The sequence below is a fragment of the Nicotiana tabacum genome, chromosome 23, assembly GCF_000715075.1.
Source record: "Nicotiana tabacum cultivar K326 chromosome 23, ASM71507v2, whole genome shotgun sequence".
NCBI classification, from domain to species: domain Eukaryota; kingdom Viridiplantae; phylum Streptophyta; class Magnoliopsida; order Solanales; family Solanaceae; genus Nicotiana; species Nicotiana tabacum.
Genome location: NC_134102.1, coordinates 99,051,569 through 99,079,382, shown reverse-complemented (window position 1 = coordinate 99,079,382; position 27,814 = coordinate 99,051,569). Strand labels below are relative to the sequence as shown.

At 36.8% G+C, this 27,814-nt stretch overlaps 2 protein-coding genes and 1 non-coding gene across 5 annotated transcripts; 2 read left to right on the top strand and 1 right to left on the bottom strand.

Moving 5' to 3' along the window:
- Window positions 1-1,240: 1,240 nt before the first annotated feature.
- Window positions 1,241-11,350, top strand: LOC107817285 (histone deacetylase 2). Of its 2 annotated transcripts, XM_016643085.2 has the most exons (13): window positions 1,258-1,542; window positions 1,652-1,707; window positions 3,480-3,597; window positions 4,513-4,575; window positions 4,753-4,821; window positions 7,071-7,237; window positions 7,335-7,399; window positions 7,476-7,522; window positions 7,729-7,773; window positions 7,852-7,902; window positions 8,913-8,999; window positions 10,688-10,775; window positions 10,883-11,350. In XM_016643085.2, exons 1-13 carry the CDS (start codon window positions 1,444-1,446, stop codon window positions 10,984-10,986), a joined length of 1,059 nt encoding a protein of 352 aa, XP_016498571.2. In that variant the 5' UTR covers window positions 1,258-1,443; the 3' UTR covers window positions 10,987-11,350. The 2 variants fall into 2 exon arrangements, with proteins under 2 accessions (XP_016498572.2, XP_016498571.2); XM_016643086.2 differs by lacking the exon at window positions 4,753-4,821 and having other exon boundaries at window positions 1,241-1,542.
- Window positions 2,987-3,091, bottom strand: LOC142177718 (U6 spliceosomal RNA). The gene has a single exon (XR_012706279.1). It is a non-coding gene; the product is annotated as a U6 spliceosomal RNA (small nuclear RNA).
- Window positions 11,351-12,948: 1,598 nt separating the features above from the next.
- On the top strand, window positions 12,949-26,255 carry LOC107817284 (K(+) efflux antiporter 4-like). 2 transcript variants are annotated; one of them, XM_016643083.2, is made up of 20 exons: window positions 12,949-13,460; window positions 13,821-13,864; window positions 14,602-14,663; window positions 14,757-14,835; window positions 14,953-15,014; window positions 15,091-15,166; window positions 15,315-15,389; window positions 15,838-15,909; window positions 16,013-16,096; window positions 17,014-17,082; window positions 17,173-17,250; window positions 17,606-17,694; window positions 19,836-19,932; window positions 21,568-21,621; window positions 22,237-22,332; window positions 23,707-23,895; window positions 23,977-24,054; window positions 24,250-24,294; window positions 25,514-25,603; window positions 25,722-26,255. In XM_016643083.2, the coding sequence occupies exons 1-20, from the start codon at window positions 13,169-13,171 to the stop codon at window positions 25,806-25,808; spliced, it is 1,818 nt and encodes a 605-aa protein (XP_016498569.1). In that variant the 5' UTR covers window positions 12,949-13,168; the 3' UTR covers window positions 25,809-26,255. The 2 variants fall into 2 exon arrangements, 1 of the variants encoding a protein (XP_016498569.1); XR_012705824.1 differs by lacking the exon at window positions 24,250-24,294 and having other exon boundaries at window positions 23,977-24,078; window positions 25,493-25,603.
- The last annotated feature ends 1,559 nt before the right edge of the window (window positions 26,256-27,814 follow it).

Genomic DNA, 27,814 nt, shown 5'->3' with positions numbered 1-27,814 from the left:
TACTATATTAAGGATCAAGTCTTTGCAACCATTGGAGCACCAAAGCAGGCATCATGGATGGTCAGGAAAATACTTGGAGCAAGGGGTAATCTGGATGTCATCAGCAATAGGCAAATTCACCAAAGGAATGTAATCAAACAGGTTTACTTGCAAATGTTAGAAAAACTGGCTAAAGTCTCATGGAAAGGTTTAATGTATCAGAATCAAGCACAACCAAAAGCAATCTTCTCAATTTGGCTACAAGTTCAAGGAAGATTGCTCATTGCTGACAGATTGAAGAACTAGGGAATACAAGTGGAAGACACATGCTGCTTTTGCAATCAAACACCAGAAATGAGAGATCATATATTTGCAGAATGTACATTTGGTAGAAGCCTATGGTCCAGACTCATGCAATGGTTACAGATACAACAACCATCTACAACATTGTGGACTGATTGGCAGCACTGGATTGTAATGAAAACAAAGGGGCGATCTCAGCTGGCCAGGATACTCAAACTAGTGTACGCAGAATATACACACACATTGTGGATTGAGAGAAATGCAAGGATATTTGAGAAGCAAGCAACAACATGGATGTCCGTGCAAGGAGAGTGGTCTGCATGTGTAATATTAGAGTTGAGGGTTATACTCGTGTCCTTACAAAATGTAAATACTGAGTAGTTAGCTCGTGAGAGTAATTGTATAGATGAGGTTAGGAGGCTGTGAAGGTTAGAGTGAGTTATTTTTCCAGTTTGGAAGTAGGTTGAGGTGATCTAGTGCTTTGTAAATATTTGCATTGGTGGTTAATACAAAAATATTTAATTATCAAAAAAAAAAGATAATAAAATATTTCCAGTTATCTCTTTCTGTATCAATTGTTTAGTAAATGATCTTCTCTTAGTTTCTTTTGCAATTAATGAACCTTTTAGATTATGATTTAAATATTCTTAAGCTGAATTTTTTTCCAAAAAAATATTAGACTACAATCTAAATTTTACTAATTATTGCACATACCACATAACAACTTAATATTTTCTGAGCAAACTAAAAATTTTATGAGCAAATATTAAATCGGAGTCTTACGTTATCCGAAAAGAATAATTATTCCAAGACTCTATGCATAACTTCTTAAAATAGACAAAATTTAAACAGTCGCCTAAAAAGACCATTTTACGTAAGTCAACGCTAATAACGAAAGCCACGTGTCTAACTTTCTTTCCCTTTCCGGAGCTGAGTCCAGTTCCTTCAACCACTCATGCCAGGTGTCAAAGCTCCGAGTCCCTTCTCAGTTCTGAGTATACTACTGCTGCCAATTTCAGCCGAGTCAACCTTCCTCTCTCTCTGACCTCAATCTCTCTCGTCTTCTTCTTCTTCAATTCAAATTAGTTCAACAAAGTCATCGCCATTAAAGTTGCTCAATTTCTCAATTGTTTCACTTTATGCAATTCCCCTCTTCTCCGAATGTCGACAGCATCTTCATCCAAAACCGACGACGCCGAAGCTCTACGTCGGCATCGTATTCTCTCTAGCAAGCTGTATTTGGATGTGCCTCCTTCTAAGGTATATAACTGAAACTTGTTCGTTTTTAGTTCAATTTTTATTTAAAAATTTAAAGTAAGAGTTTTACAGGAATCTCTCGGATTTTAGTTTTGTTGTTTTTCCTGATCAGGTTCCGTTGATATACTCGTCATCCTATGACATTTCTTTTCTCGGTATTGAGAAACTGTAAGTGCTGCAAATCTATGCTACATTCAGGGTGAAATTTGTTTGAGAAAAAAAAAAGAAAAGGAATTGATTGCAGGATCAAATGGTGAAAGATATTGCCGAAATAAGTTTATTTTAATCCTTAAAATTTTTGATTGCTAAATTCCTTATGTCTACCTAAAAACGGATGCATAGTTATTGTCGTGGAAAGTTCTAGCAATGGTCAGGTCTAAGGTATGTAGTTCTAGACGGAAAAAAAATGGTGAAACTCTAGAAGTGCAATAGAAGTACTAAAGCTGGTTATCTTAGCTTTGTATTTTAAGATATAAGTTTAATGATATTGAGTTTGGAAGTAATTGGCATCTGTTCCTGGTAAATCATGACAATATGAAATAGGATGTTTTATATTATGCAAATGTGGTGGATATTGGAAGATGATAACTAACTTTTTCTATGTACATGACTGGAAGAAAATTTAAACATTGTGAAAAGTTGAACGGAGTGTTGATAAATAAAGAAGATGAAATAATGGAGGTATAGTCCAATTCAATCTGAATGAACAACATCTCACTATTCATATATCTATTCTAGATACATTCCTTCCGGCTACTTAAGTCCATTCCATTCAATACTAAACAAACAGATTAGGGGTTCTTTACTTCTTATCAAAAAAAGAAAAGAAATATTCATAAACAAACACCGGACTAACGTACGTATAACAACAATAACTAAGTTTTAATTTCAAAATAGATTGTAACGGCCCGGGCCCAACTACCGACGTATTAGCCACTCTAGCCTAACTTTTGGTGGCTCATGGTGTTGTTACCTTGAGCTTTAACCTAAAAGGCGCTTCAATAGTTGGATTCCTGATCCTACTTGGCCTCTTAACTTTTTCCTCCTATTCCAATGTGGGATATGTGAGACAAGCTTCAAATTGAATTCCCTACACATCCCCACCCCCCTAAAAAAAAAATAAAAAAAAAATCCATAGGTTGTTACATTCAACTCCTTATAGCTCAACTTCCTCGCTCATATTTGCCCCACCCTCGTACTAGGAGTGATATTGCTCGTGATACTACTTGTTACAACCTTGGCCTTGTTCCCTTTGGTCCAATATTTGGGGCCTAACAGTTTTGGCCCATTGGGCTTCTACCCGAAGGACGTCCCGAGAGTTGCATTCCATTTCTCGCCTTATATGGCCCATAACTTTTCCTCTCATTCCCATGTGGGATTTTCCTAAGGCAAGCTTTACAACGAACCCCCTTTCTATTTTGACTATCCGCTGTGGGATGCTACAATTAAAGGTTTGTATTATTTTCAATTTGTGCATTTCATCCTTGCACAAGGGCCTTGCCAATCTTCTCTATTTCATTCCAATTTTATTGAATTTCCCGTTTGTCATGAAGGTCATGGATATAAAATATAGCTCATTGACAAAATGGCAGGGGCCTCATTTCTATGCGTTTCATTTGCTGCACTTGAGGTGAAGTATACTAGTTTCCTTAAGCCAAGGGTTTACTGGAAACAACCTCGTAGGGTAGGGGTAAGGTCTGTGTACACTTTACCTTCCCCAGACCCCACTTGTGGGATTACACTGGGTTTGGTGTTGTTGGTATTGTTGAGGTGAAGTATCCTTGTTTGCAGAGCTGAATTTCTATTTGGTTAATTTTTTGTTGAGGGTCATGTCTGTTTATTTTCTCTCTAAAAAGATATTATTTTTTCTCTGAAAGAACTACTGCCTTAACTAGGTTTGAATTTAACTGGAGGCCTCATTCAAGCATTTAACTTCACAGGCATCCATTTGACGCTTCAAAATGGGGTCGAATCTGCCGGTTTCTCTCTAAGGACGGTATCGTGGATCAAAAGCATATAGTTGAGCCCGTGGAGGCAACAAAAGATGATCTGCTAGTGGTAGCAACTTCTACTGATATCAACTTAGTTATCTGTTGAGTTATTATATCCATTTATATTGTTTTCAAATGATTAGTTGAGTCAATTTGAAACATGCTCTTACACTTTATCTCCCTTAAATTTATGTATTCTTCACGCTTGCAACTTTTTAATCAACTTGATGAATTTCTATCTCAAAAAAAAAAAAAAAAAAAAATCAACTTGATGACCTGATATTTTCTAAGGAACACGGTGTCATTACTTTTTGAATCTAAGTTATCATCACCTCCATTCAGCTAAACTCAGATACCATTTTCATATATGAGATTCTGATCCCATCCACCAGTTATTTGAGTTCACACATCTAAGTTTTGAGGATCGTTTGTCGGAATAATTACTTCAGGATCCTCGCTGTAAATCTTTTAACTACCATTTTAAGGCATTGCCTATGTTTGAGTCCATAAATGCCAGGGTCAATTTGGAATTTCATTAAGGTGACATAGAATACATCTAGTTCTATTTTTGTATATATTTGCAATATTGTTGTCAAAACAGGATATTGTTGCTCTTTATCTGATCTAGGTGCTGTCAGCAATAATACTTAAGCCTTGTGCTGCAAATCTTTTAGTCAAGTATTGGGCTCCTCGTTGATTATATAGGAGTTCTTGAATGTCGAGGTCTATTTGCAATCTCATTTAGGTGAATTACAGCACACTGAGTTCCAGTTTTTTTGCATGTACAGAATTTACTAGTCACTTTAGGATGTTCTTGGTCTTTTCTCCAATCTAGGTGCTGTAACTCTACTTATTTGTTAGCTGTAGTCAGTATGACTAGCATTCTTATGGACCGTCCTTGTACCTAAGCATTCCTATGGACTGTCCTTGTATCTGGCAATGTTGAGGGTGACTGATTAATGTTTTGTCATTTCTGGTCTAGGTGCATTCAGAATCATACTTGAAAAGTTTGAATAGCAGCTTGAATGTCTCCAAGATTGTTGAGGTAAGACTCAGAGCTGAAGTTTGCTGGTGTTGATCCATCTTACTACTATGACAAGAACAAGTAAACAGACGTGTGGTGTCATCATAGATTTTCCAAGACATTGCTAGCTACCTGTTTTTCGAAAAGTTAGTTTTCTTGTTTTGATACTCTTGATTATCTCATGCCTGGACCTTTTAGGTCCCTCCTGCTGCAATGCTTCCCAATTGCCTTGTGCAGCAGAAAGTGCTTCGCCCTTTCCGCAAGCAGGTGAAATTAATTATTCACAGATCATCTTCTTTTTTTCTAGTTCTCTGGTTCATATTTTGTTGATGTTAACGTAGGAGAAAGATGCTAAAATCTATTTGTATTATTTCTTTACGCTTCACATGTTAGCATACATGTATCAATATATAGTTATATACACAGTAGAGTACACAAGGGTTAGAGTTCTAGGTACACTACTATACTCTAACACACAGCTAACTAGTCTAAACCTAACCCTTATAGTGTGGGAGATTGGATTCACTAGGAATATTACATGAAGTAGGACTTGCTCTAATACTCCCCTTGCAAGCCGAAGGTAGAGAAACAACATTCAGCTTGAAGCAAAGTAGCTCAAATCTAGCAGAAGCAAGAGGCTTGGTTAATACATCAGCTAGTTGGTCTTTTGTTGGCAGGAACTGGACTGAGAGATCCTTTCGAGCTACTTTGTCACGGACAAAATGATAATCAATCTCAACATGCTTAGAGCAAGCATGGAAAACTGGATTGATAGATAGATAAGCGGCACCAAGATAATCACACTATAGGACTGGAGGAGTGGGAAGTGGAATGCCCAGTTAAAATAATAAAGATTGCAGCCAAGAGAGCTCAGCAGCAGCAGCAAGAGCCTTGTAGTCCGATTCAGTGGAAGATCGAGCAACTGTCCGTTGTTTCTTAGAGGACCACGAGACTTCAAAGAAAAATGGCATAGCCACCAGTCGAGTTCCTATCATCCGAGGAACCTGCCCAATCGGAATCAGTGAATGCTTGTAGTGACAGACCTGGAGAGGCTAGAATGACAAACTGATGGTATTGTATGCTTGAGATATCCGATTATACGTTTACCTGCAGCCCATTGATTTAAGCTTGGAGAGTGCAAAAATTGGTAAACTTTAATCACCGCAAATGCAAGATCCGGCCAAGTGAGAGTTCATAGTAAGGCTCCAACTATAATGCGATATAACTTAAGATCATGAAACAAAGAGCTATCCCCAGTGTGTAGCTTTGTATTAGGTGCCATGGGTGTGCGAACATGCTTGCACTTGAGCATGCCAGTCCTAGTTAGCAGATTGCTAATGTATTGCTGTTGAGAGAGCCAGAGACCGTGGGCAGTATGCTTGGCCTCTACTCCCAGAAAGAAACTTAAAGAGCCCAAGTCACAAAAGGAGAATTCATCACCAAGCTTTGAGATAATAGAACTAAAGAAGGATGGATGGCTGCCAGTCAGAATTATGTCGTCAACATACACGAGCAAGTAAGCAACTATTGCATCAGCTTGATACACAAATAAAGATGTATCAGTTTTCGAGGGAGAGAACCCAATAGCCGCGAGAAATTGATGTTGCCTCATATACCACGCACGAGGGGCCTGTTTAAGGCCATAGAGAGACTTCCTGAGTTGACAGACATGGTTAGGATATAAGGGATGAGTGAAGCCTCCTGGTTGAGACATAAACACACGTTCATGAAGCTGACCATGTAAAAAGGCGTTTTGCACATCCAGTTGCTTCAGATGCCAACATTTTGATACAGCTATTGCAACAACCACTCTGATGGTGGAAGGTTTCATTACTGGACTGAATGTTTTAAAATAATCATGTCCTTCAAGTTGGTGAAACTTTTGGCGACTAGACGAGCTTTGTAATGCTCAACTTGACGTAAAGGGTTTCTTTTAATCCGGAATACCCACTTGCTGCCTAAAACATTTATGGAAGAGTTAAAAGGGAACCAATGTCCAAGTGCCATTGCGGAGAAGAGCGTTCATCTCTAAGGCCATGGCATCATGCCATACTTTGCGTTTGTTGGCCTCAGAAAAACTAGTAGGTTCAATGGAAGGGGGAGATGATTGTGAAATGGATGCAATGGATAAATTGGAAGGTGGTGGCATATGAAATAATTGCATGTGATGAGTGTGTTGGGGTGGAGCTGTGAGTGAAGGAATTCACGGTGGCTTGGGTGGTGATGGTCGCCACTGGTGGTGGAAGCAATGTGGACGATGAGTCCGATGGTAGCTCTGATACCATGTTAACATAGGAGAAAGATGCTAGAAATCTATTTGTATTATTTCTTCACGCTTCTCATGTTAGCATACATGTATCAATATATACACAGTAGAGTACACAAGAGTTAGAGTTCTAGGTACATTAACACAAAGCTAATTAATCTAAACCTAACCCTTATCGTGTGGGAGATTGGATTCACTATGAATATTACATGAAGTAGGACTTGATCTAATTGTTGATAATTCTTTGTAGGTGGGAGGAACAATCGTGGCTGCAAAGCTTGCAAAAGAACGAGGATGGGCTATTAATGTTGGTGGTGGATTTCATCATTGTTCATCAGAGAGGGGAGGCGGTTTTTGTGTTTATGCTGATATATCTCTTTGTATACATTTTGCATTTGTGCATTTAAATATCTCAAGGTACACCAAATGGTAATTCATGTATAATGTGTAACTATGTACAGTTAAAGGTCATGGCATCTCAGTGAAATCATTTATGAACTTTTTTCTTGCACAGAGTCATGATAATCGACCTTGATGCACACCAAGGAAATGGCCATGAAATGGACTTCTCCGAGGACAGTATGTTTCTCGTCATTCATCTTAAATTTCTGTGCCATTTAACTGTTATTAATTGGTGATTGTTGGGTGCTGGCAGGAAGAGTCTTTATCCTTGATATGTACAATCCTGGAATTTATCCACTTGTGAGTTTCCATCTTGAACAATCTGCTGCATGTTGAGCGGGCTGTTACTTTCCTCTCCTTTCCTTGTTCCTCACATGCCCCGTGCCCCCATCCCTGACCGAATCAATTCTGTCTTTTGATTTCTGATTCTCTTCTAATTGCGCTGATAGCATCAAAAGGTAGCAGTATCTGATCAGATCTGTTGCGAATCTATATCATTTTTTTAGGATTTTGAAGCCAGGCGGTACATTGATCTAGGAGTCGAAGTTCAGGTTAGATTCAAATTTATAGAACACGTTATTTGTTTACTTGAACTACACTGACATCTGTGGCTTCCTTAACTTTGGCAGAGTGGGACTGCAACAGATGAATACTTGACTAAGCTAGATCATGCACTTGAGGTATGTAATTGAACTTCTTCTCACCACTTTCCACACATTTTTTCCCTTAATAGTATCTCATTATTGCAAGTTATACTCTTGTGTCACCTTTTTGTGCCTATGTGCTGGTGACCTGTCAAAGCATGTCTACCACATAGTGGTTATTGTTTAATTCTAAGTCGTCATGAGAACTCTGCAGCTATTAGTTTTATTGCCTTCTCTAAATAAGGAGTGAGGAATATATGTTCTGCAAAAGATCAATGGATTTCCTCTGATGCTGATACAAGAAAAGTGATGTAACTTTTCAACTTTATTTGAATTCAAGTCCTCCATTCTGCGTTTACTACTATCTTCCGTATGTTCTGATCAGTGCAAAAGTTCCGTATGTTCATTTGTTAGATGGCTACAGGTAGGATTGCTGCAAATATTTCACTAGTGAAGTTGCAGATTATGTCAACATTGTCACTAACATCTTTATTTTTTTAATGATTTGATTGCGTGAGGAACTGATTTAGCCTTGGTTATGACCATTGCTCCTGGCACAAATTCTAGAATTCAGTCCTAGAAAAACCATGACGACTTTCTGTTAATATCTAGTGTTAATGAAGTTACCTAGAATTATCTAGGAAGAAGGCTTGTGGAGAGGAGCTCTTCCTTGTGCTTTTTGGTTGAGATGGAGTAAAAGGAACACAGGAACTTTTGAAGAAATCGAAAATGCACTGTGAAGAGTTAAAAGCTCCCTTTTGTTCCTATAATATTTTTTGTGTAAGAAGGATATTCCCTGTTGTGTAGAGGCTAGAGGGATCAATATCTTTGGAGCTTTGCAACCAGACTTCTGTAAAGTGTTTACATCTTTGTTGTCATGAAATCATTTGACTTAAAAGAACTAATGTGTCAGTGTCTTCTGATTCTTCTATGCTTTCTTTATTTATCGGAAACATTCAAACACATATATTCCTAGTGAGTTCTCGATTATTGTGTTGATTTACCCTTGTAATACATGATTGATTGTTATCCTAATGGACTTCCAGGTTGCAGAGAAGAAATTTGATCCCGATTTTGTTGTCTATAATGCTGGCACTGATATTTTGGATGGGGATCCACTTGGCAGGTTGAAGGTAAGACCCACAAACTGGAAACAAGCTATATATGGGTTGCATGTCTGACAGAAGATTGTGCTTCTTTCTGTGGCAAACCACACACAAGATGGAACTCTATGTGTTTTAATTACTACAAGCTTATAAATATTTTAACATTCTTTATACGGCTAACTGGAGGAGTATTTGTCATAAGCAAACAAGCAAATAATTATAAAATTTGGGATGTAAGAAAGTAATCTTTTTCTTTTTAAAAATCAAATACATGTTTTTGGCTTGAAAGGTAGGATGAAGATACGAAATATCCCAACTCTGTTCCAAGCATTAGGCACAATTTTATCGATAACTAAATTATGTAACGTACATGCAGTAGACTTGTTACATTCGCTCTATCTAATTTTACGTGATACTATTACTGGACATGTAACTTTAAATTTTAGCGTATGGCGAGTCATTTTACATATGCCTCAGCGAGGCATAAGCCCCGAGGCACAGGGCATAAGCCCCATGAGTATTTAATTTTTAATATTTCATAAAATAATATAATTACAGTAAAATATTTATAAATAGGTAAAATTGCATACAAATTGAAGAAAACTATAAATATGTGAAGAATTTATATAGATGTGCTCCATCCCCACAAAAAAACTAGTCAAATACGCTACTTACAAGCACAGGTTACTTGAGTTGAAAAGAATTAAGTTTTATACTTGGATGAACAAAAAGGATGACTAACCTACAATTTGAACTTTGAACTTGTTACTATGAAGGACAATGAAGTTCTCTTTGTATTTGCAAAAAAAAAAAATGATTGTTCGTTGCTTTTGGGAGATAGTAGCAGACTAGCGGACAAGATAAATAATTGAAGAAGAATATAAATTAGGGCTTATATCAATAAAAAAAGTCTTGACTTTTAAATTTAATGTTTCAGTTCTTTTTTAAACTTTTGAGTAATTACAAGCTCACTTTTGAGAATTTGGGTATTATATGAAGAACTTATTCTGCAAATTTTGTTTTAAAGTCTCTGGGGCTTACTACTCACTACAAAAATGCGCCTCAACGCCCTGACATACGCCCCGAATTGCTGGGCGTACGCCTCTTGAGACTTTCGCCTTACACCATCGCCTCGGGGCATTTTTGGTGCGCCTCGCCCCAGGGCTCGTCTTGAAAACGCCTTTTAAAACACTGTTTTTGTTTGACTTGTGTACAAGTGGTGAGGAAAATAGTTGAGAAATTGGTGAATATTAGCTTGGTGGAGAAGTCATCACATTGATGTTTATTTGATTATTTAAATGATTTTAAATTTTAGTAAGTAAAATAATTAAATTGTGGTAACATTTTTGTACATCTCGTAATAAAAATTGTGTCTTATGAAGTATGATTGATATTTGCTCCAGCCTCTGTGTATAGGCTTGGGCCTAAAGGATTTGTGTCTTTGAACTTAGCCAGAGAAAGGTAAAATATCAATCATGCTTCTCTCTTTGCTCAAATCCTTCAAATAGCCAAAATTAATGGGCATGCCTCGAATTCTGGCAATACTAAAGATTTGGTTTGATTGAAGCAGTTTTAGTTTCAGTAAGCATGTACTGCCAGTTTTGTTACAAATAAACGGCAGCCCTTTCTATTGCCAAATTAAAAGAGAGGGGTATATGAGTTTATGCCAAAATCGTTTGTTGCTATTTTTATTAATTGCATATGTGCCCGTGCAGATCAGTCCTGATGGCATTGCTAGTAGGGACGAAAAGGTTTTCAGGTTTGCTAGAGAGAGAAACATCCCCCTCATCATGCTCACATCAGGTTCAACCTATCCCCTGTTCTCTATTGCTGCCTAGTCATTGAATCATTTTGGCGGACTTCTTGTGCCATATGTTACCAATAACAGGTCTTTTTAATTACATTTTCAGGCGGTTACATGAAATCCAGTGCCAGAGTTATTGCTGATTCAATCATAAATCTCTCTGAGAAATCCCTTATAGACATGAAAAGTTTACCAGCTGGAAAAGCATAGTAGGTGAATGTCCTTTGGGCTACTTTGAAAGGCCTGAAATTTAAACTGTTTTCGTTTGTGTTTCTAAGAAGAGAGAATAATTTCCGTTGATAGTGGTTGCGTGTAGTATATGCTACTGGGATGCAGGAGAAGGGAAAAGCGAGAATGTTAAGATTTGTGCACCTTAATGCATTTAGCTAAGAATGTAAATTATATATTCCTATGTTGCTAGTTCATGTATGAACTCACTCATGCAACTTGTAATCTTCAACGCATCAGGATGTGGTATATGTAAAGGAGGAGCATGATTCAAGTTATGGCTCAACTCTTGGTAGCAGATTGGAATCTGTTTGTGACTTATTGCTTATCGTTGATTGACACAGCTCTACACTCGTTGTTATTCCTAAACCGTGTTCTTTCCAAAGACAACCCCAAAATCCACTGGAAAAATGTAACAACAACAAACCATCTCCTTATTAGGGTGAGTTCACTGTCCTAGGCAGTAAAAAATAAGTCTTGTAAGCCATGACTTGAGCTAGTAATGACTTGAATGTAAACCTGTGTTCACTGTCTTCTGTTAGCTTGTCCTATAGTACTACAGTATTTATTACTATTAGCATCTTTAAGAAGATTGACCGTGGATATTTGATCTCGGTCAGTACCTTAAAAAATTGACCAAAAAACCAAAAAACAAATGCTGCATCTCTTGGTCTTGGGGGATACAATATCTTCCGTTATTTGGTTAACTTGGATAGGTTAGCATTTTGCATCAGTCATACAAATTATAGTAGCCTAAATGAGAGTAGTTAGGTATAGACTTAAATTTATCAAGCTTGGTCAATAGCTTAATGTATCAATAGAACCTTCATCTCATATTTATTAGCCTGATAAACTTAGTCAATAACTTTAATATGTCATGAGAAATTTCACCTAATTTGACAATGAATGGCTAGCATGCGGAAGTTGGCGATAGGTGATTTGAATATTGTGTAGGTTTAAACTACTTCAAGGTCTAGGATAAATATTCAAATGGAAGATTATAGAAGAAGTCAAATCATCCAAGTTCCTCAAGGTCATTTTTCTAGTTTAGATAAGTTGATTAATAAAAGTAACCAACGATAAAATCACAAAAACATCGAATAAAATAATATAGACATAAAAAATAGAACTTGATTTTAAAATGAAGTTGTCTTAACAATAAAAAATATATATATTATTGCCTCGAATTCAAGTTCATATTTTTATTTTTCTACCCAAATTATTTGTCAAAACTAATAGGGATTGGTTGAGAATCCATTGCATAAACTCCAAATTTACACCTTCAGTCTTATTACTTGATCTAAATAATCATAAATCTATTAGGGGATTGATTAAGAGTTCATTGGATAAACTTATTAGTTTACATTCTCAAATCTTTTTTTTCACTTTTTCTTTTGTCGGACTATTGTTGGTTACGCATACTTTCTTTTGTCTTCCAACTAATAGAGAAATATTATCATATATTTGCACATGTCGATAAATGCAAATATAGAATCACTCAAACACAAACTAGTAGAGAGAATACAAATTCAAAGTAACACCTTTATTTTTGGCTTGATAACTAAAGATATGATAGTGCACCTATACTCTTAAAATTCTGAATACCCTCTCCTATCATGTCTGATACATAATTTGAATTTCTTCTCTGTCTTTTTTTTGGCTTTATAATACTGAAGTATCGCCAAATTGCAATCTTCTTCTCCTTTTACTTTTAATTCCCTTATTTATTTAGCATGTAACACATGGTCAAGTGACAAACATCCCTCAACTGTCTTTAATCACTCTCACTAAGTCATATCATTCAATCTTTTATTTTTGTCCAGTAATACAACTATAACCCAATGACCAGAGACTAGTGTCTGTGAGTCCTCATATCTCTAGTTAAAATCTAACCATGGTTACTTTTTAACTTATCCTACAAGTGTCTATTCCTACAAGTCTACAACTACAAAAATTCAATCTCTGTCCCTCTTCTCTCGCATTTCAACACACAGTACGCGTGTGTCAGTGTGTGTTCCATATATAATATATATATATATATATATATAAATACACACATGTACAGTGTAGTACTAAGCATCTTCTGCTACTGAGTACAGTTTGTACAACCTGTCAAAACCGACAAACCGACGCTACTATCCCCCGTCGCCGTCGCCGCCGTGCAATGAGTGCTCGGAGTCAGAGGAGATCATCCTCGCCTTTAACATCCTTTTTGGCAAAGCTGTCAACAGTTTCAGCAATTACTCTATTGCTGCTTTGTATCGCTTTTGTTTCTGTATTAGCACTTGCATTTGCGCTTCCCGAATCAGATCAGCAGCTCGATGGAGGAGGAAGTAGTAGCGGCAATGCTAGTGAATTGAGCAGTGGACCTCGAAGTAGTCCTAAAGAGGATAGTTTTGCTGATATGATCGATCGGGCTCTCGAAAAAGAGTTCACTGAAAATGATCAAACCGAAGGTTTATTTCCACTAGATCTTAACTCCTCACAGCTCATATTATATTTCGGTTTATTATGTTGCTCATAGAGTTGTACAAAAAAGAAATATCATAATTTGGTCAGTTGAATTGGCAACTGGAGATATGCGTTAAAACTGTTTATTTTTAAATAAATCAATAATCTTACTAAAGATTCTCTTGACTGAAGGATTTAATGTGATTGATTTATAGTTTCATTGATGGTTGTATTTATTGAAAAAATTAGTATGTATAAAGTAGTGCTTTTGTAGTATCATATGCAATTTCAGAAGGTTGGTAAAGTAGAAAAATGATGAGTTACTAACTGATATCGCCATATTTCTTTCCCTATTTAATTGGCAGTTAATGATGCGGGCAGCTTCAATAATAGTGTGGCCGAGCAGCAGGTGTGTTACATCTTACATTATCTCTCCTCTTCCTAGTGATTTTTTTTGTTCATGGTCTTCCTAATTAATGTGATTTTTATTAGTTTGATTTGCTATGTGTACTCATTCAGTTAAAGAAGGTCACTTATTCCCATCAGCTGAACCTTTTGTGGCAAAGTTACCACGTACCTGTACTAGTGAAAAGATACAAGTAGTCGGTGGGACACCACCTTTATAAAAAAAGTTAAAGAATTTCCTATGATAAAGGGAGTAAATTTAAGACTGATATATTGGATAAATGAAATAGCATAATGCATCAGTAAACAAACTTGTTCTTGGTTTTGATACCATCCGATCTCCATTAGTAAGTGCCTGGGAGGTAGCCGTTCCATTATGCTTCTCCATTTATTTCTGTTAATATGGTTCGTCCTCTGTCGGTTCTGAGAAGGAAAACTAATATTTATCTTATAACTTGTAACAACTTAATGATGTGTTTTCCGCTGTTTATAGTCAGGTATATAAGTTTCATTTCTCAGTTTTATTTTGCTGAGGTACAGTTACTGGTTTTTAACTTGTAACATATTTCTAGTTGACCTAGTAATAAGTGGGTATGTATTTAAGTTGTGCTTATACATTGACTGTCATTCTGATTTGTTTTTCTTTTTCATAACCATTATACCATTATACTGATGTTCTTTACTCGCTTATAGGCTACTTGAATATCTGTTGTTTCAATGTAATATTCCTTTCTTTTCCAGGCAGTGTTGGAGACTGTGGCGAGAGTTAAGCCCAAGAAAAATGACACAAAGAAAGAGGACAAGTATATGCTTAATGCAATTTCACGAATTAACTTTCTACAGTATTTAGCTCCTTCTTGGTTCTTGATTTCATGTTTTGTACTATTACTTTGTAGATCCTTTCAACTTCACCATGTTTTCAAGCTTGATAATGATCAAGGAGCAGAAGAAACCCCAACTTTGATAGATAGGAAGGTAAGCTTTTAGTGGTGACTTATTTTGCTTCAGCGCATGAGTTGATCGGCTGGGTATGGTTTGGAAAATAAAGATCCATATTGATGGAACATAATGCTTGATATTTTGGTTATTCAGGACAATGTCTTCATCATATCTAATTTCAAGTCCAAGTATCCAGTGTTACAGTTAGATTTGAGGTAAGCTTTCTGCATTCATATGGATGATGACAAGCATTTATATGGCTCACTGCTGCTTGAAATGTCTAATGTTTAGGTTGATATCAGATCTGGTAGTGGTCATTGTTTCTGCAACATGTGGTGGAATTGCTTTTGCTTGTGCTGGTCAACCGGTTGGATCACTTATCTTTAACTGAGTTCTTTTCATTACTGATAAAAGAACATGACTGATTTTTTCTCCATTCAATAGTGTACAATAGGCGTTTTCTTCGGTAGTTTGAAGGCCTTCAAGTTTCTAATTCTTAGTTCATAATTTCTCAGGTTATAACTGGATACTTACTAGCAGGATCTGTCGTTGGACCTGGAGGCTTCAAACTTGTTAGTGAAATGGTGCAAGTATGTAGCTTTGACAAAATGATATTATGAGTTGCTTATTTTCTTCACCTAATACAGTGCAATTGTTGTTTCCCATGGTCTAAAAGGTTCCAGCTGAGCTTGTAATACTTGAAAAGGACGTTTTCCTGATCAGTTGCTTGATAAGAAATGTGAAATGACCTACTTTCACAAGTTTAGACCAGCTTAAGTGAGAATCTCAATTTGATAAGCTTAATAGAGCATATGGGTTCTAAATGACATTTTTGGAAAATGGAAAATGATGGAGACATGCAAGTTCCCAGTAACATTTCAACTTACTGGTTTTGTATTTGCAATTAAGAAAAATATAATGCTGTTTGGAAATTGTTAAAGAAAGTTATCTGGCAATAATAAACTTAGTGTTTTTTTTTTTTTGCTTTTAATTCATTTATCAAGCTTTGTGACACTTTTAACCTGTTTCTGCATATAGGTTGAGACAGTGGCTCAGTTCGGTGTAATTTTTCTTCTTTTTGCTTTGGGGCTGGAGTTCTCAACAGCAAAGGTTGGCTAATGTCAAAATTGTCATTTTTCTTGATGTAATTATGGAGTCATTATTGATTATGTTATACAAACTGTGGGTAACACTGATATTTTATGTCATCTAGCTTCGTGTTGTTCGAGCAGTTGCAGTTCTTGGAGGACTGCTTCAAGTTATGCTTTTTATGTGTCTCTGTGGAATTACAGCTTCGGTAGGTCTAAAATTTACTTGTTTTATGCTGTCTGGTTTTATGTAACTATGTGTGCTTCATTTCTTATTAGTTGTTGAAAAACTGTCATTCTGATGACTGCTTTGTTGCTATGCATTGACAGTTACCAGCTATTTTAATTAGAAAAAAATAGTTTTAATATGTGTTGTATCTGAGGGTCTTAAAAAAAAGCCTGAGGAGAAATGAGGATGGTGTCTGGTGGAATTAGCTTCCTATAGTAACAATAGCTACTAGTGACTTAGCTCAAGAGTCAATTGATGAAACTTTCCTGCTCAATGGGAATGGATTGTTCTTCCGTTCAAATTTGACTTGTTGGCTATACTGCTACACTGAATTGCAGAGCTAGGAGAAGACTAATAGTCTTATGCTGGTTGCCTCTGAATGAGTGCAAACTCCGATGAAATGGTATAAATACATACTAAAAGCATCAAATGCTGTAGTTATCTTATAAAGGTGAAAGCTCTTGGTAAATTTTTAATGGGGAAAAAGTTTGATTCTGTTTAATTACATAACTAGTATAATTAGCTTTCTATATTTTAGTAACAGACAATGTATCCAATATAGTCAATTTAAACGTAGAAGTTTTCCACTTTATCTCATTTTATGCGTATAGCCAATTAAAACGTAGAAGTTCTCCACTTACCAAAAGAAGACCGTATAATTTTCCACTTTACCTCATTTTATGCTTAATAGCTCAGCTGAGTTAAATTGTTGATCATAAGAAAGATGTATATGCTCATGTGACTAAGTCATGCTTGTTAATTATTTTGCCACCTATACATATTGTATGGTAGGAGAAAGTTGCTCCAAGCTAGTACTATGTCTCATCCTTTAGTGCATGCCAAAAGTTTTTCCTCATTCATAAAAATATGAACTTATGCAACTTGATGATTTTGTAGTTGTGTGGCGGTAAATCTTCAGAGGGTGTATTTGTTGGAGCATTTCTCTCAATGTCTTCTACAGCAGTGGTAAGCTTGTTGATATCCAGTTTGCATTTTCTTTCGGGTATTGTGGACTCTGAAGGTTCTGACGGTAACTGACTTTTTTCTTTGCCATAGGTGTTGAAGTTTTTGATGGAAAAGAATAGTACAAATGCCCTTCATGGCCAGGTTACAATTGGCACACTTATTTTGCAGGTGCTTCGTCCTCCGATTTATCTTCTGCACGTCCTTCTTTCTTTACCGTATGCAAGAGCAACTAGTTGAATATTGTTGAATAGAAGTCTAAATGGCGTGCGGCCAATTCAAAGGTCACAAAATGATTTTTCTTTTTTGAGAATGAACAAAGAGAATATTTTCTCACCACTATTTTCATCAGCACAAGAGTAATACTTGCTAAACATTTAATCCGTGGAGCCTGGTGCAGCTATTATTTATCTCACCCATAAGATATTACCACATAAGAATAGATCATAGTAAGTTCATACTCTTCCTTCCCTTGAATGAACAGTAATGTCATGTCTAAATTCCAGGTGCTTTCTCATTCTTTCAGGATTGTGCTGTAGGTCTGCTCTTTGCTTTGCTTCCAATCTTGGGAGGCACTTCCAATTTTCTGCAAGGGTTAATATCGATGACGAAGTCGTAAGTTTGCATACTTGACTTCTTGAACCACTTCTTATTCCCTCTCTGTATATGCTTTGGTGCAGGTCAGCTATATTTGTAAGAACTAGTTGATTTCTGTTTGCTTTCCCTCGGTTTGGAATCTTCTTAAGGAAGGAAAGAGTGTTCTCGAACATATTTTAGGCTCTGTCTCTTGAGAACTAAAGATAGGCTTTTATTGTGTTAGAAGCTGATCAATCTTGCAACTGACCTCTTTTCAGAGCTCATTTGCTGCATGAAAAATGTCCGTTCTATGCTATCATGTCTTGTATGTTTAGCATACTTTTTAACCAGATCTTGCCTAGAGGCATCTGTTCAGTTTTGTAGATTTAACAATCTGACCGTTGATTTCTTTTATCCTGATCTTTCCCAACCGGGATGTTGCAGGGACGCTTGCGCTTGAGTTCTGAATTTAGGTTTTAAGTTCTTAGGAGTTCATTTGGCCCTCTAGAATGTCGTAACTAACTTACGATGAGTTGAGTCTTAAGTCTGTATGACTAAGTCACTTGAGGAGGGAAGGTGGATTGTTCTTTTTAAAAACCAGGTATGTTGAAGATAGAGGCCCAATTAAATTATTCACAATGAAAGCTGGATACCCAAAGAAGTTATTGAAAGCGGTGAACAAGTTAGTGCCTGCTGATACTTTATAATTTGCAAGGCAAGGAAGCTGCACTTGTCCATCTAAATGATGATGACATAGATATGCATGTATAGTCAATATCAGAGTCTAGCAACCTTTTAATTTAATGTAAGTGAGAATTCTCTTTTCCGCAGATGAACATACTAAAGAAGATCAGTTTTCACGAGAGTCTTCTCAATAAAGATTAATGGAAGTTAGAAATTGATGGGTGGATGGTTGATGGTCATATCCCTACCATAGGTTATGCAAGAAGATCTTTAATTGGGTCAAATGTGAAAGACATATATTTGTTATGATGGAGCAGAAAGAGTAAATCATCAACCGAACACCTGTGGGAAGGTATATCATAAATATGATCCTACATGATTATTGCAAAATTTCACCTAAATTCCTTGGGGTTGGGGTTGGGGTTGGGGGGTGGGGTGTTGGGAGTGTAGCATTGATTCTTTTTTTTGATTTGCACCGGGTGTCCAAGTCTCTTTGAGCCCCGACTAATTCCGGTGGTGCACAGGCCCTCGGCAAGGAGTTTCCCGCAAGTGCACCACGGTTAATTCAGGTTTTACCCAGTCCGATGGCCCTCAGAAATTGTTTGCACCCAGTGGGTTTCGAACTTGAGACCTTGAAAGGGAGCAAACCCCAAGGCTCAAGTCAATTGCCACCAGACCAACCCCTGAGGGTTTGTAGCATTGATTCTTTTCTTTTTTTCTTTTTATCAAGGGGTGTTGCATTGATTCTTGTGAGCCATGTAATAATACTTAACCTTCGTAATGATTCTTGCATATAATCCTGTCTTGTGAGACAGCTGATATAATTCAAATATGGTGCAGAGCAATTAAAAGTGGCCCTGCTGAGAACAAGACACTTCTATATCTGTGTATTTAGCTCTAAAATCTGTAACTTTAGTACCCTTTACTTTTTCATACTCTTATGCTAAGTAGCAATACTTTTAGACTGTCGCTAGCTGCTTAAATGAGGGCGATCTCTAAATATTCTGCATGGCGAGTCTGTAGTATGGCATACTTATTGATTGTTCTTTTGTAAAGAGGACTGATTTTGGCACTTTTGTTAAGGAGAAATTTACTTTTAATTGGGATGACCTTCCAAAAATTACTTTCTGTTACTAAAATTTACATTTCTTGTTGGAATGATTGCGTTGCAGCAGAAATGTCAGTTTCCATGCGCCTCAGTTCTTTATGGTATTGTAATAGACACCGAAGTAACTCAAATGATATTGTATTATGGTGGTCCTAATATATTGCATAGTTGGCATATACTGTACTTACTACCTATAGTGGCATAGTACCGCATTATTTGTTTGTCCTCCATAATGCAAATTCTGGGAAATGTGGAAGGTCTGAAAGTAGATGCTAAGGGAGTACTGCTGGAATTTTGGTGCTTTAAATTGTTTGAGACTCTTGCTTGTCGTTATTTTTGCACCAATCCTACTTATTTGTTGCATTATACTGATTCATCTATCAGCCAGGTTGGTCGTGTTGCTCTCATTTTTGGCTATTTTGTCAATATTATCACGGACATGTGTGCCATGGTTCCTGAAGCTGATGATAAGCTTATCATCACAGGTATGAACTTCCTAACTAAAAAAATTACATTTGTTAACCAATAGCACTTTCTGAGATTTGTGGAGGAGAGGATTCATATAGCCAACCCAACTTGTTTGGCATTGAGGTGCAGTAGTAGTAGTAGTTGTTATAACCAAGAAATCCCTGAGGGTCGGTGGCATATGGCATACAGTTCGAAACTCGATGGATAATGGGCCCACACGTCTACCTTTCTTCACTTAAATACCACCATGCATTTGTCGGTGATAGGGGTCGAAACTGTAACGTGCAACTAACTCACAGATCACGCGCTGCGCTTTTACCAGTAGATCAAAGCAAGAATTAGAGAGAACTAGTTGACTGATCTTAACGCAATTCTTACAAAATACACCTACAACCTATTTATAAGTATGGATATTCTGTAGAACATAAAGAATTACGAACATACTCTAGAAAATAGAGTGGTTTGACCCATTTATATGGTGGGGTGCCAACCTTGACTTTCAACACCGCGCCTCCCTCCTCCCACTCCTCTCTAATTCAAAGTGGGAAAACTTACATGAGTTTGAAACTAATTAAGAAAACCAAGATGAGTCAAGCGAGCCAGAAAATCTAGCACCCAAGGGTGGCCTAGTTCTCACATTGAGTGTTTTGCAGATGTGGGTTGGGCTGGCTCTAAGATTGATAGAAGGTCTACTACCGACTATTGTGTCTTTGTTGGTGGAAACTTGGTTTCATGGAGAAATAAGAAAAGAAATGTTGTATTACGGTCCAGTGCAGAATTCGAGAATAGAGCTATGGCACAGTCTACGTGTGAGATTATGTGGATAAATCATCTTTTAAGCAAAGCTCCGTTGTGATAATCAAGCTGCTATTCATATTGCCTCAAATCCGGTGTATTGTAAAAGAATTAAACATATTGAGGCTGACTGTCATTTTTTTTTTGATAACCGTGGTGTCCGGGCCAGCTTGTGCGCACCTCGACTAATTCCACGGGATACTTGTCACCTCCCACCAGCAACACTGACTGTCATTTTATTCGTAAAAAGATTCAGAAAAACTTAGATTTCCACTGGCTACATGAAGACGAGACAACAATTAATCGATTTGTTCACGAAAGGCATTTATTGGAAATCGAGTTGACTACCTTTATAACAAGCTGAGCATGATCAATATCTACGCTTCAGCTTGAGGAGTGTTATAGATAGCATATTTATAGGGATTCATAGAAGATTTTGAAGGTTTCCTTTTTTGATTCTCTCCATAGTTGGAACGCTATATACATGTATTTATACCTGTTGGTTCTTGCAATAATATGGAAGTTATTCTCCAATACTGTCTGTTACCATACGGTAGTACATACATAATTAAGTATCGAGAATCAATGATCAATCTACTAAGTCTCAATTCTAAATATTGAGTGTTAATATACTCCACAAAATACGAGGTGCACTTAGTTTACGCATTATTAAGTTGGCGCCGAAAGCACTTATCATATGCTCTATCCATTATTATGTTGGCACTGAAAGCTTTTCAACTGAACCATTGATATTGATTTTCTTAGTTCTCATGAGTTCTTCATGACGATTTGTGGGCATTGGTGACAGATACTTATGATTTATCTGAAAATTTAATTATGTCCTTTTCTTTTTGCAGACCAATGAACTTTATCAATTGGCTTCAGTGGCATTTTGCCTCCTTGTAGCCTGGGTTGGTTATTCTTCTTGTCACTAAGCTTTTTTGAACTTCTATAATAGAATATGCATTTGGATTGTCTTTTCTTTCTGCTTTCTGGTTATGCATTACTTCCTGTTGACCAGACCTCTCTCTATATCCCCTGGTAGAAAGATTCATGACTTGGACTTTTGAAATTGGAGTTTAAAATTAATTATGTCCTGCTCAACATATCTGTAATGTTAGATACATTCTTTTTTTGTTATCATTTTTGAATAGAAACATTTTTTGAAAGTTCTTCACAGATATATGTTCATATAGCCAATATAATCTTAGTGCTGAACTCTTGAGTTCTTCACAAACAGCTCCTGAACTGTGCTGCAGTCAAGAAGAGCTCAGAACAGCTTGGTCATGCTTGGCCTGCTAATTTTCCTAATTCCATTTGCTATTTTGTTCCAATCACTTCATCAAGTTTACTAATCTGTGCTTTAAGAGAATTTCCTTTATAGTGCATATTAATTGAATTCTTGCATTTTTATTCAGAGAGATGCATGTTGAATGTTTTCTTTTTGTTGGTGCATGCTGAGAACCAATTCTTTTGTTGTATATCTTATCAATAACTGTCTTTTCTTATTGTTTGTACAATTTCAGTGCAGTGACAAGCTAGGTCTAAGCTTAGAGTTGGGTTCATTTGCTGCTGGAGCGATGATTTCAACAACTGATCTTGCCCAACATACTCTTGAACAAGTAAGACTTCATTTTGGTATTTCTCATAAAAAACGACTTCATTATGATATTTGTTTAGTCATTATAAACATAGGGACAAGAAGCATCATGGTGTCAATAGGCATTAGTAAATAAAATCATTAGGCCTATCTGATATTTGAATAGAATCTTATACATGTTTGATATTGCTGATGAAGACATGTATTGCCTGGTATTGAATTACTAATGCAAAGATAAACTTCAATTGTGCTTTTATTGGTACGCCTGAAAGAATAAAGTTGTAATAGTGCTATATTGGTTTTTGTGGGTTTTTACTTAAGGTAATTCATATATTTATCCTTTCTGAAGCAATGTTGTATTGTTAAGGGACAGTTATTGGTTAAGATTTGATAATTATTCTGACATTCTGAGAACTGATTTTTCTTGTTTAGCGTTCAAGATGATCGATCTGTGTAGACCATGATTTCAAGTTGATCAAAAACAATCTTGTTTGTAAATTCTGTTTTTTGACCAAAACTTCATTCGCTCTGCGTGCTAAATAGTTCCAAGCATAGTTTATAATGATCAAGTTGGGATGGGATGGGATGGGATGGGATGGGATGGAAACACTTAGGTTTTTAAGATTGGTTGCAACGCTAAGCTACCTGCAGTTTGTTCTATTTGTCATCAATTGATGTGATAGACATTTTATTTGTTTGAAGATGGTAACATTCAAGGTCATGAATATTGTACCTTTGTGGAGTAAAAATTTGATTCACTTAACTTACAAATAAAACAATAAAAGGACTGCATCCAAATGTGTAACTTTGTAATCAATTATAGTTATATTTTGGAGGTAAAATAGGACTGATTTAATTAAGTTCACCAAGTTAAAATACCATCTATTCATGGTCTGGACCATTAATGGGATCAAGAATGATTCTTATGTGCCTCCTTATGAGAATACATTGGGAAAGTAATCAGAGTATTTAGTTAGAATACAAATCCACTTTTCTTCTGATAAGTAAGGAGACATTACAGTCACGACTATCATCATCAAATCTGCAATGTATTTTGAGTTCTGGGTCCAAAATAGCTTCCGGTTTATGGCCTGCCTTTTTCTGATATTTTTGAATGTGTTTGGTGGGCAAGTGACCCTGCAAATGGGGATTTCTGTTCCCTTAATCCTATTAATGAAATTAAAGTGCTAAAGATTGAACTTGTCAGATTTAGTAAAAGGTTGGTGTGTATTCATCAAAAAGAAGTGAAAGGTCTGGTATGTATGGACGTAATTGGTCCACTTAAACAAGAAAACGACTCGATCCTCTTGTTGTTCATTCTAGTGCAGAGACAAGACTTGTAACGTTTCTGCCATTCTCTGCTGGATACATTTGGTTAAGGTTTATTTTGGTGCAGGTTGAACCCATACGCAATTTCTTTGCAGCTCTTTTTCTCGCCAGTATTGGGATGCTCATCCATGTCCATTTCCTCTGGAACCATGTAGATATCCTACTGGCATCAGTGATACTAGTGGTCATTGTGAAAACTGCTGTGACTTCTGCAGTTGTTAAGGCCTTTGGCTACAACAACAAAACTTCACTGCTAGTATGACTCCGCTGCTGTATTGAGTTTACCTTTTTGCTGGATAACTAAATCTTGTTAACTAAGGAGACTGACATTTTGTAGGTTGGTATGTCTCTAGCACAAATAGGAGAATTCGCTTTTGTGCTGCTCAGTCGTGCTTCTAATCTCCATCTTGTTGAGGTAATTGATACTACTGTTCTCTATGTGATAGGATTTTCTGATTGCTATCCAACTGTAAAAATGGGATAAAATGAGAACTCACACTGCATCATATTTACTGCCTCCCATTCATTGGTTTCCCAGTTTGCTTCCCAGCACTTCTATCTGAAAGGAGTCCTTTTGTTTGACGGATAAATGTATACTTGCAACTTTCAGGGAAAATTGTACCTGCTGCTTCTAGGGACTACAGCTCTCAGTCTGGTATGAGCTCTTGGCTTTTTTAATTGTCTCCTATTGTCTCTGTGCCGATAGATGCTACAGATTTGGCCATTTATATCATTATCTTTGGCTATTTGGACCCGGAACACATGTTATCTTCTCTTCTTTTTCCCCCTCCTACCTATTTGCTTCTATTTTTGGAGTTTGAGTTACTTGTTATTGGAGAAGGCTTATTCTCAGTCCATCAGTACCAATTACAGAGAGAATGCCTCAGGGCTCGAGGATGCTGCGCCTTTTCTAACATTTTACATCACTTATGAGCTGTTTGAACAACATGTTGAACAACTTTTTGAAAAAAAAAAAGAAGAGTTTTTGGAAGTCGGAAATGTGTTTGAATAGTTTAATTCTTTTACTTTTTAAATTTGTAAGTGGAAGAAGAACTTTTGGGGTGAAAAACAGCTCCTAACACTTCAAAAAGTTTAGAAGCACTATTTTCCAAAAAATAACTTCACTTTTTGCAGGAAATTTGCACAAATGCCTTCTTAGTATTTTCCCATAATCGTTGTCGTGAGTGAGTTGAAGTATGTGTGGGCAAGAGAGGGAGAGAGAGAAAAGTAGAATTACTATTTTTAATGAAGGGAACTGTACAGGATAATATTTAATCATCCAGCTCGAGCTAGAACAAAAAGAACCAAATGAATCCATATATATACATATAAAATATATATATGGTACCTGTATTTACACATATACATATATGATAAAGGCCTTATTGGGTAGAATACCTTGTGCTGTGGGTTATCAACCCACGGAAAATTGCCCGAGGCCTGTGCTTTTCTGAATCTAATCGTAGATATTATGCCAGTCATACCTCTGTTCTTTTTTCTCTTAGCCTTTGTTTGGCAAGCTGCTGTAAGTTCTCGATGAGATCGACTTCCGAGTCCAAATCCACCGCTGCGGGCAGTTGCATTTCCATGAGCGTGACCTAGCAAGAAGACTAAATTGGTCTTAGTTACTCTTCGGGGCAGAATGGGTGGGGTGATCGAACCGACTCATCTACAACTCATCTGGTATTTCATAACTATATGATTGAGCAGCTGCCCTTACACCATCTAAAAAGGAATATTTATTATTTGATCCATATCCCACATAAGAAGTGCAAAGGCATTTCTATGATTGCATATGAAGAATAAATCGTTTTCTAATCGCTGTCTTTCTTTAGTTCTGTTTTCTAGCTGAGTTATGACAAAGCTTTTGGCAGGTGACTACTCCATTGCTTTTCAAGCTTATACCTGCTGTAGTTCACCTTGGTGTGCTGCTTAGGTGGTTCCCACCTGATAGTCCAAGCGAGGTAATTGCTCCCTTGATTCTCATACACACTAGGACAAAGATTCACCATCAGCACAATTTTAGGCTGCTTGATTGTCTCCTTTTTCACTAAATGCTCCCTTGGACTCACTCATTTTCAGTTGGGATTCAAAAGTGACAACTTCCGCTCTGATAGTGCTAAGCAAAGAATTGCACTGATATCCAAGGATCTGATTCATGAAGGTTAAATTTGTGAGGAAGGTCTAGATGAGCTATTTTATTTGGAAAAGTGTTCCTAGTTCACAGCCTGAATGGTGCTGCAGAAGTTGTGGACTCGGCTTTTTCCTGCCTCTTCCTAATGCGAGGGATTTGATATGTTATTCTTGTTATATATCTTGAGTTAGAGAAAGGCATCACAGGTGCCTCGGAAGACGGGAGAGACTCAACTAACAAGTCAAAGCTTCATTTTCACCTGAGGTAATAGAGATTTTTTCTAGTGACCTGATTCTTTTTTATTTGTTCCTTCTCAATGTAAAATAATTTTGGCTTGTGATGTAATTGAAACTGCTATGAATTCCCAAACTCTCATTTCGATTTATGTTCCACATGTAGCTTCCAGAATGTAATAGTTCATATTTTTATGATATGAGGCCAAATGTATAAAATGTCATGCCTTTGTTTTTCTTTTATGAAAATGATATTGTTTTGTACTTCTTTAATCTTTTTTCCTCAGAAGTCTCTAGTAATTGTTCAGTGCTCAAGTTTGCATGGTAAGTGAGATTGTGCAACTTGCAATCCTCCCATTTCCAACACTATCTGTCAAGTGCATTTATCTCTTCGCTGTCCTACTCCCTATCCATTCTTAGCTCACAAGGGTTATAATGGAAATATCTGGGGTTGTATTCTTTATGCTTGTGAACTGTCAAATATGTGGTAATGAGAGAATTGCATAGTCTTTAATCTAGTTGCTGCAGTTGCAACAAAATTTAACTAAAAGTTTGAAAGCTACTCTTCTCACATTTGATTTGATGACATAGTAAGGTCTTTGGTTTGTTTATTCATTTTCTTTTTCCTTTTGATAGTTGTATATATTTATCGAATTTATTTGAGGCTAGAATGCAGACTTCTTTTCAATGTTTGGACTTTTATGAATACTTAAATTGATGTTATGTTGACCACATTGTTTTCTTTCAGACGTGTTTTTCATGTAATTCTGAATCATCAGAATAATAGCCAATCTGTGTTCTATGGTCTACTTTTGTCATTTATTGTTTTCTTGTGCTTTTGACTGACTTCTGCACGCATCCAAATTTCGATAGAATATGCAAGGTTTTTAGTAAATAAGTATCAGGTCTCTTGTTCTCTTATGTGCTCTGGGAATTCTAGCTTGACGCTGTAAAGTCAAAAACCTGTAAGTGACAATTCAACTTTCACTTTTACAATTTGAGGTATTGCAAATTATGGTACCAACAGTAGTAAAATTGATCTTTTGTTTCTTCTCCTCCTGGAGGGATATTGAAAAACTGTACAACAACAACCCAGTATAATCCCACTAGTGGGGTCTGGAGAGGGTAGTGTGTATGCAGACCTTAAACTTAGGGTAGAGAGGCTATTTCCGATAGACCCTCGGCTCCCTCCCTCAAAGAACTCCCTACCTTGCTTTTGGGGTGAATCGAACTCACAACCTCTTGGTTGGAAGTGGAGGGTGCTTACCACTAGAGCAACCCATATTGAAAAACTGTATGATTGGGAAAATGCAAAGAAATCTAAGTCCACATTTCTCTTAAACGGTTCTAGTGCTGAAGTTTTGTGCCAAATATAACAAATCCAATAGTAGTAATCCTTCTGAAAATCTCATTCTTGAGGCTTAGAATGCTAAATAATAGACTCTCAACAGATTTGGTCCTAATGCCCCCTCCAAGTGTTTATGTTGCAAGACACAAAAAACTGAATGTATTGAACACATTAATGAAGAGTGAAGGTGCCCTAGCAGCATGGCAGATGTTTGGTAGCATTAAGAGTGTTATTGGGCTGAGACTATCTGTTTGAATGGTGGCTTCCTAAGCCTAAGAATGCAATTCTTTCTTTCATCTTTCAATGTCTTCAAAGTTTCATTTGTTGGGAAATATGGAAAAGAAGGTGTACGGTGAGGTATGGGGATTGGGGTTGAGAAAGTCTATGTACAAAAGCTCCTCTGTCAGATCCAACAAATGATCAGTACCTTGGTTAACATTCAATCAGCTTTAATATCTGG

Bases quoted from the DNA above. Each gene is read 5' to 3' on its own strand.
- LOC107817285 (XM_016643085.2), top strand. From the start codon at position 1,444: ATGTCGACAGCATCTTCATCCAAAACCGACGACGCCGAAGCTCTACGT. The intron at 7,523-7,728 runs GTGAGTTTCCAT...TCATTTTTTTAG, and splicing joins ATCCTGGAATTTATCCACTT to GATTTTGAAGCCAGGCGGTA. The intron at 7,774-7,851 runs GTTAGATTCAAA...TAACTTTGGCAG, and splicing joins ATCTAGGAGTCGAAGTTCAG to AGTGGGACTGCAACAGATGA.
- LOC107817284 (XM_016643083.2), top strand. From the start codon at position 13,169: ATGAGTGCTCGGAGTCAGAGGAGATCATCCTCGCCTTTAACATCCTTT. The intron at 17,251-17,605 runs GTGCTTCGTCCT...TCATTCTTTCAG, and splicing joins TTGGCACACTTATTTTGCAG to GATTGTGCTGTAGGTCTGCT. The intron at 25,604-25,721 runs GTAATTGCTCCC...ACTCATTTTCAG, and splicing joins CACCTGATAGTCCAAGCGAG to TTGGGATTCAAAAGTGACAA.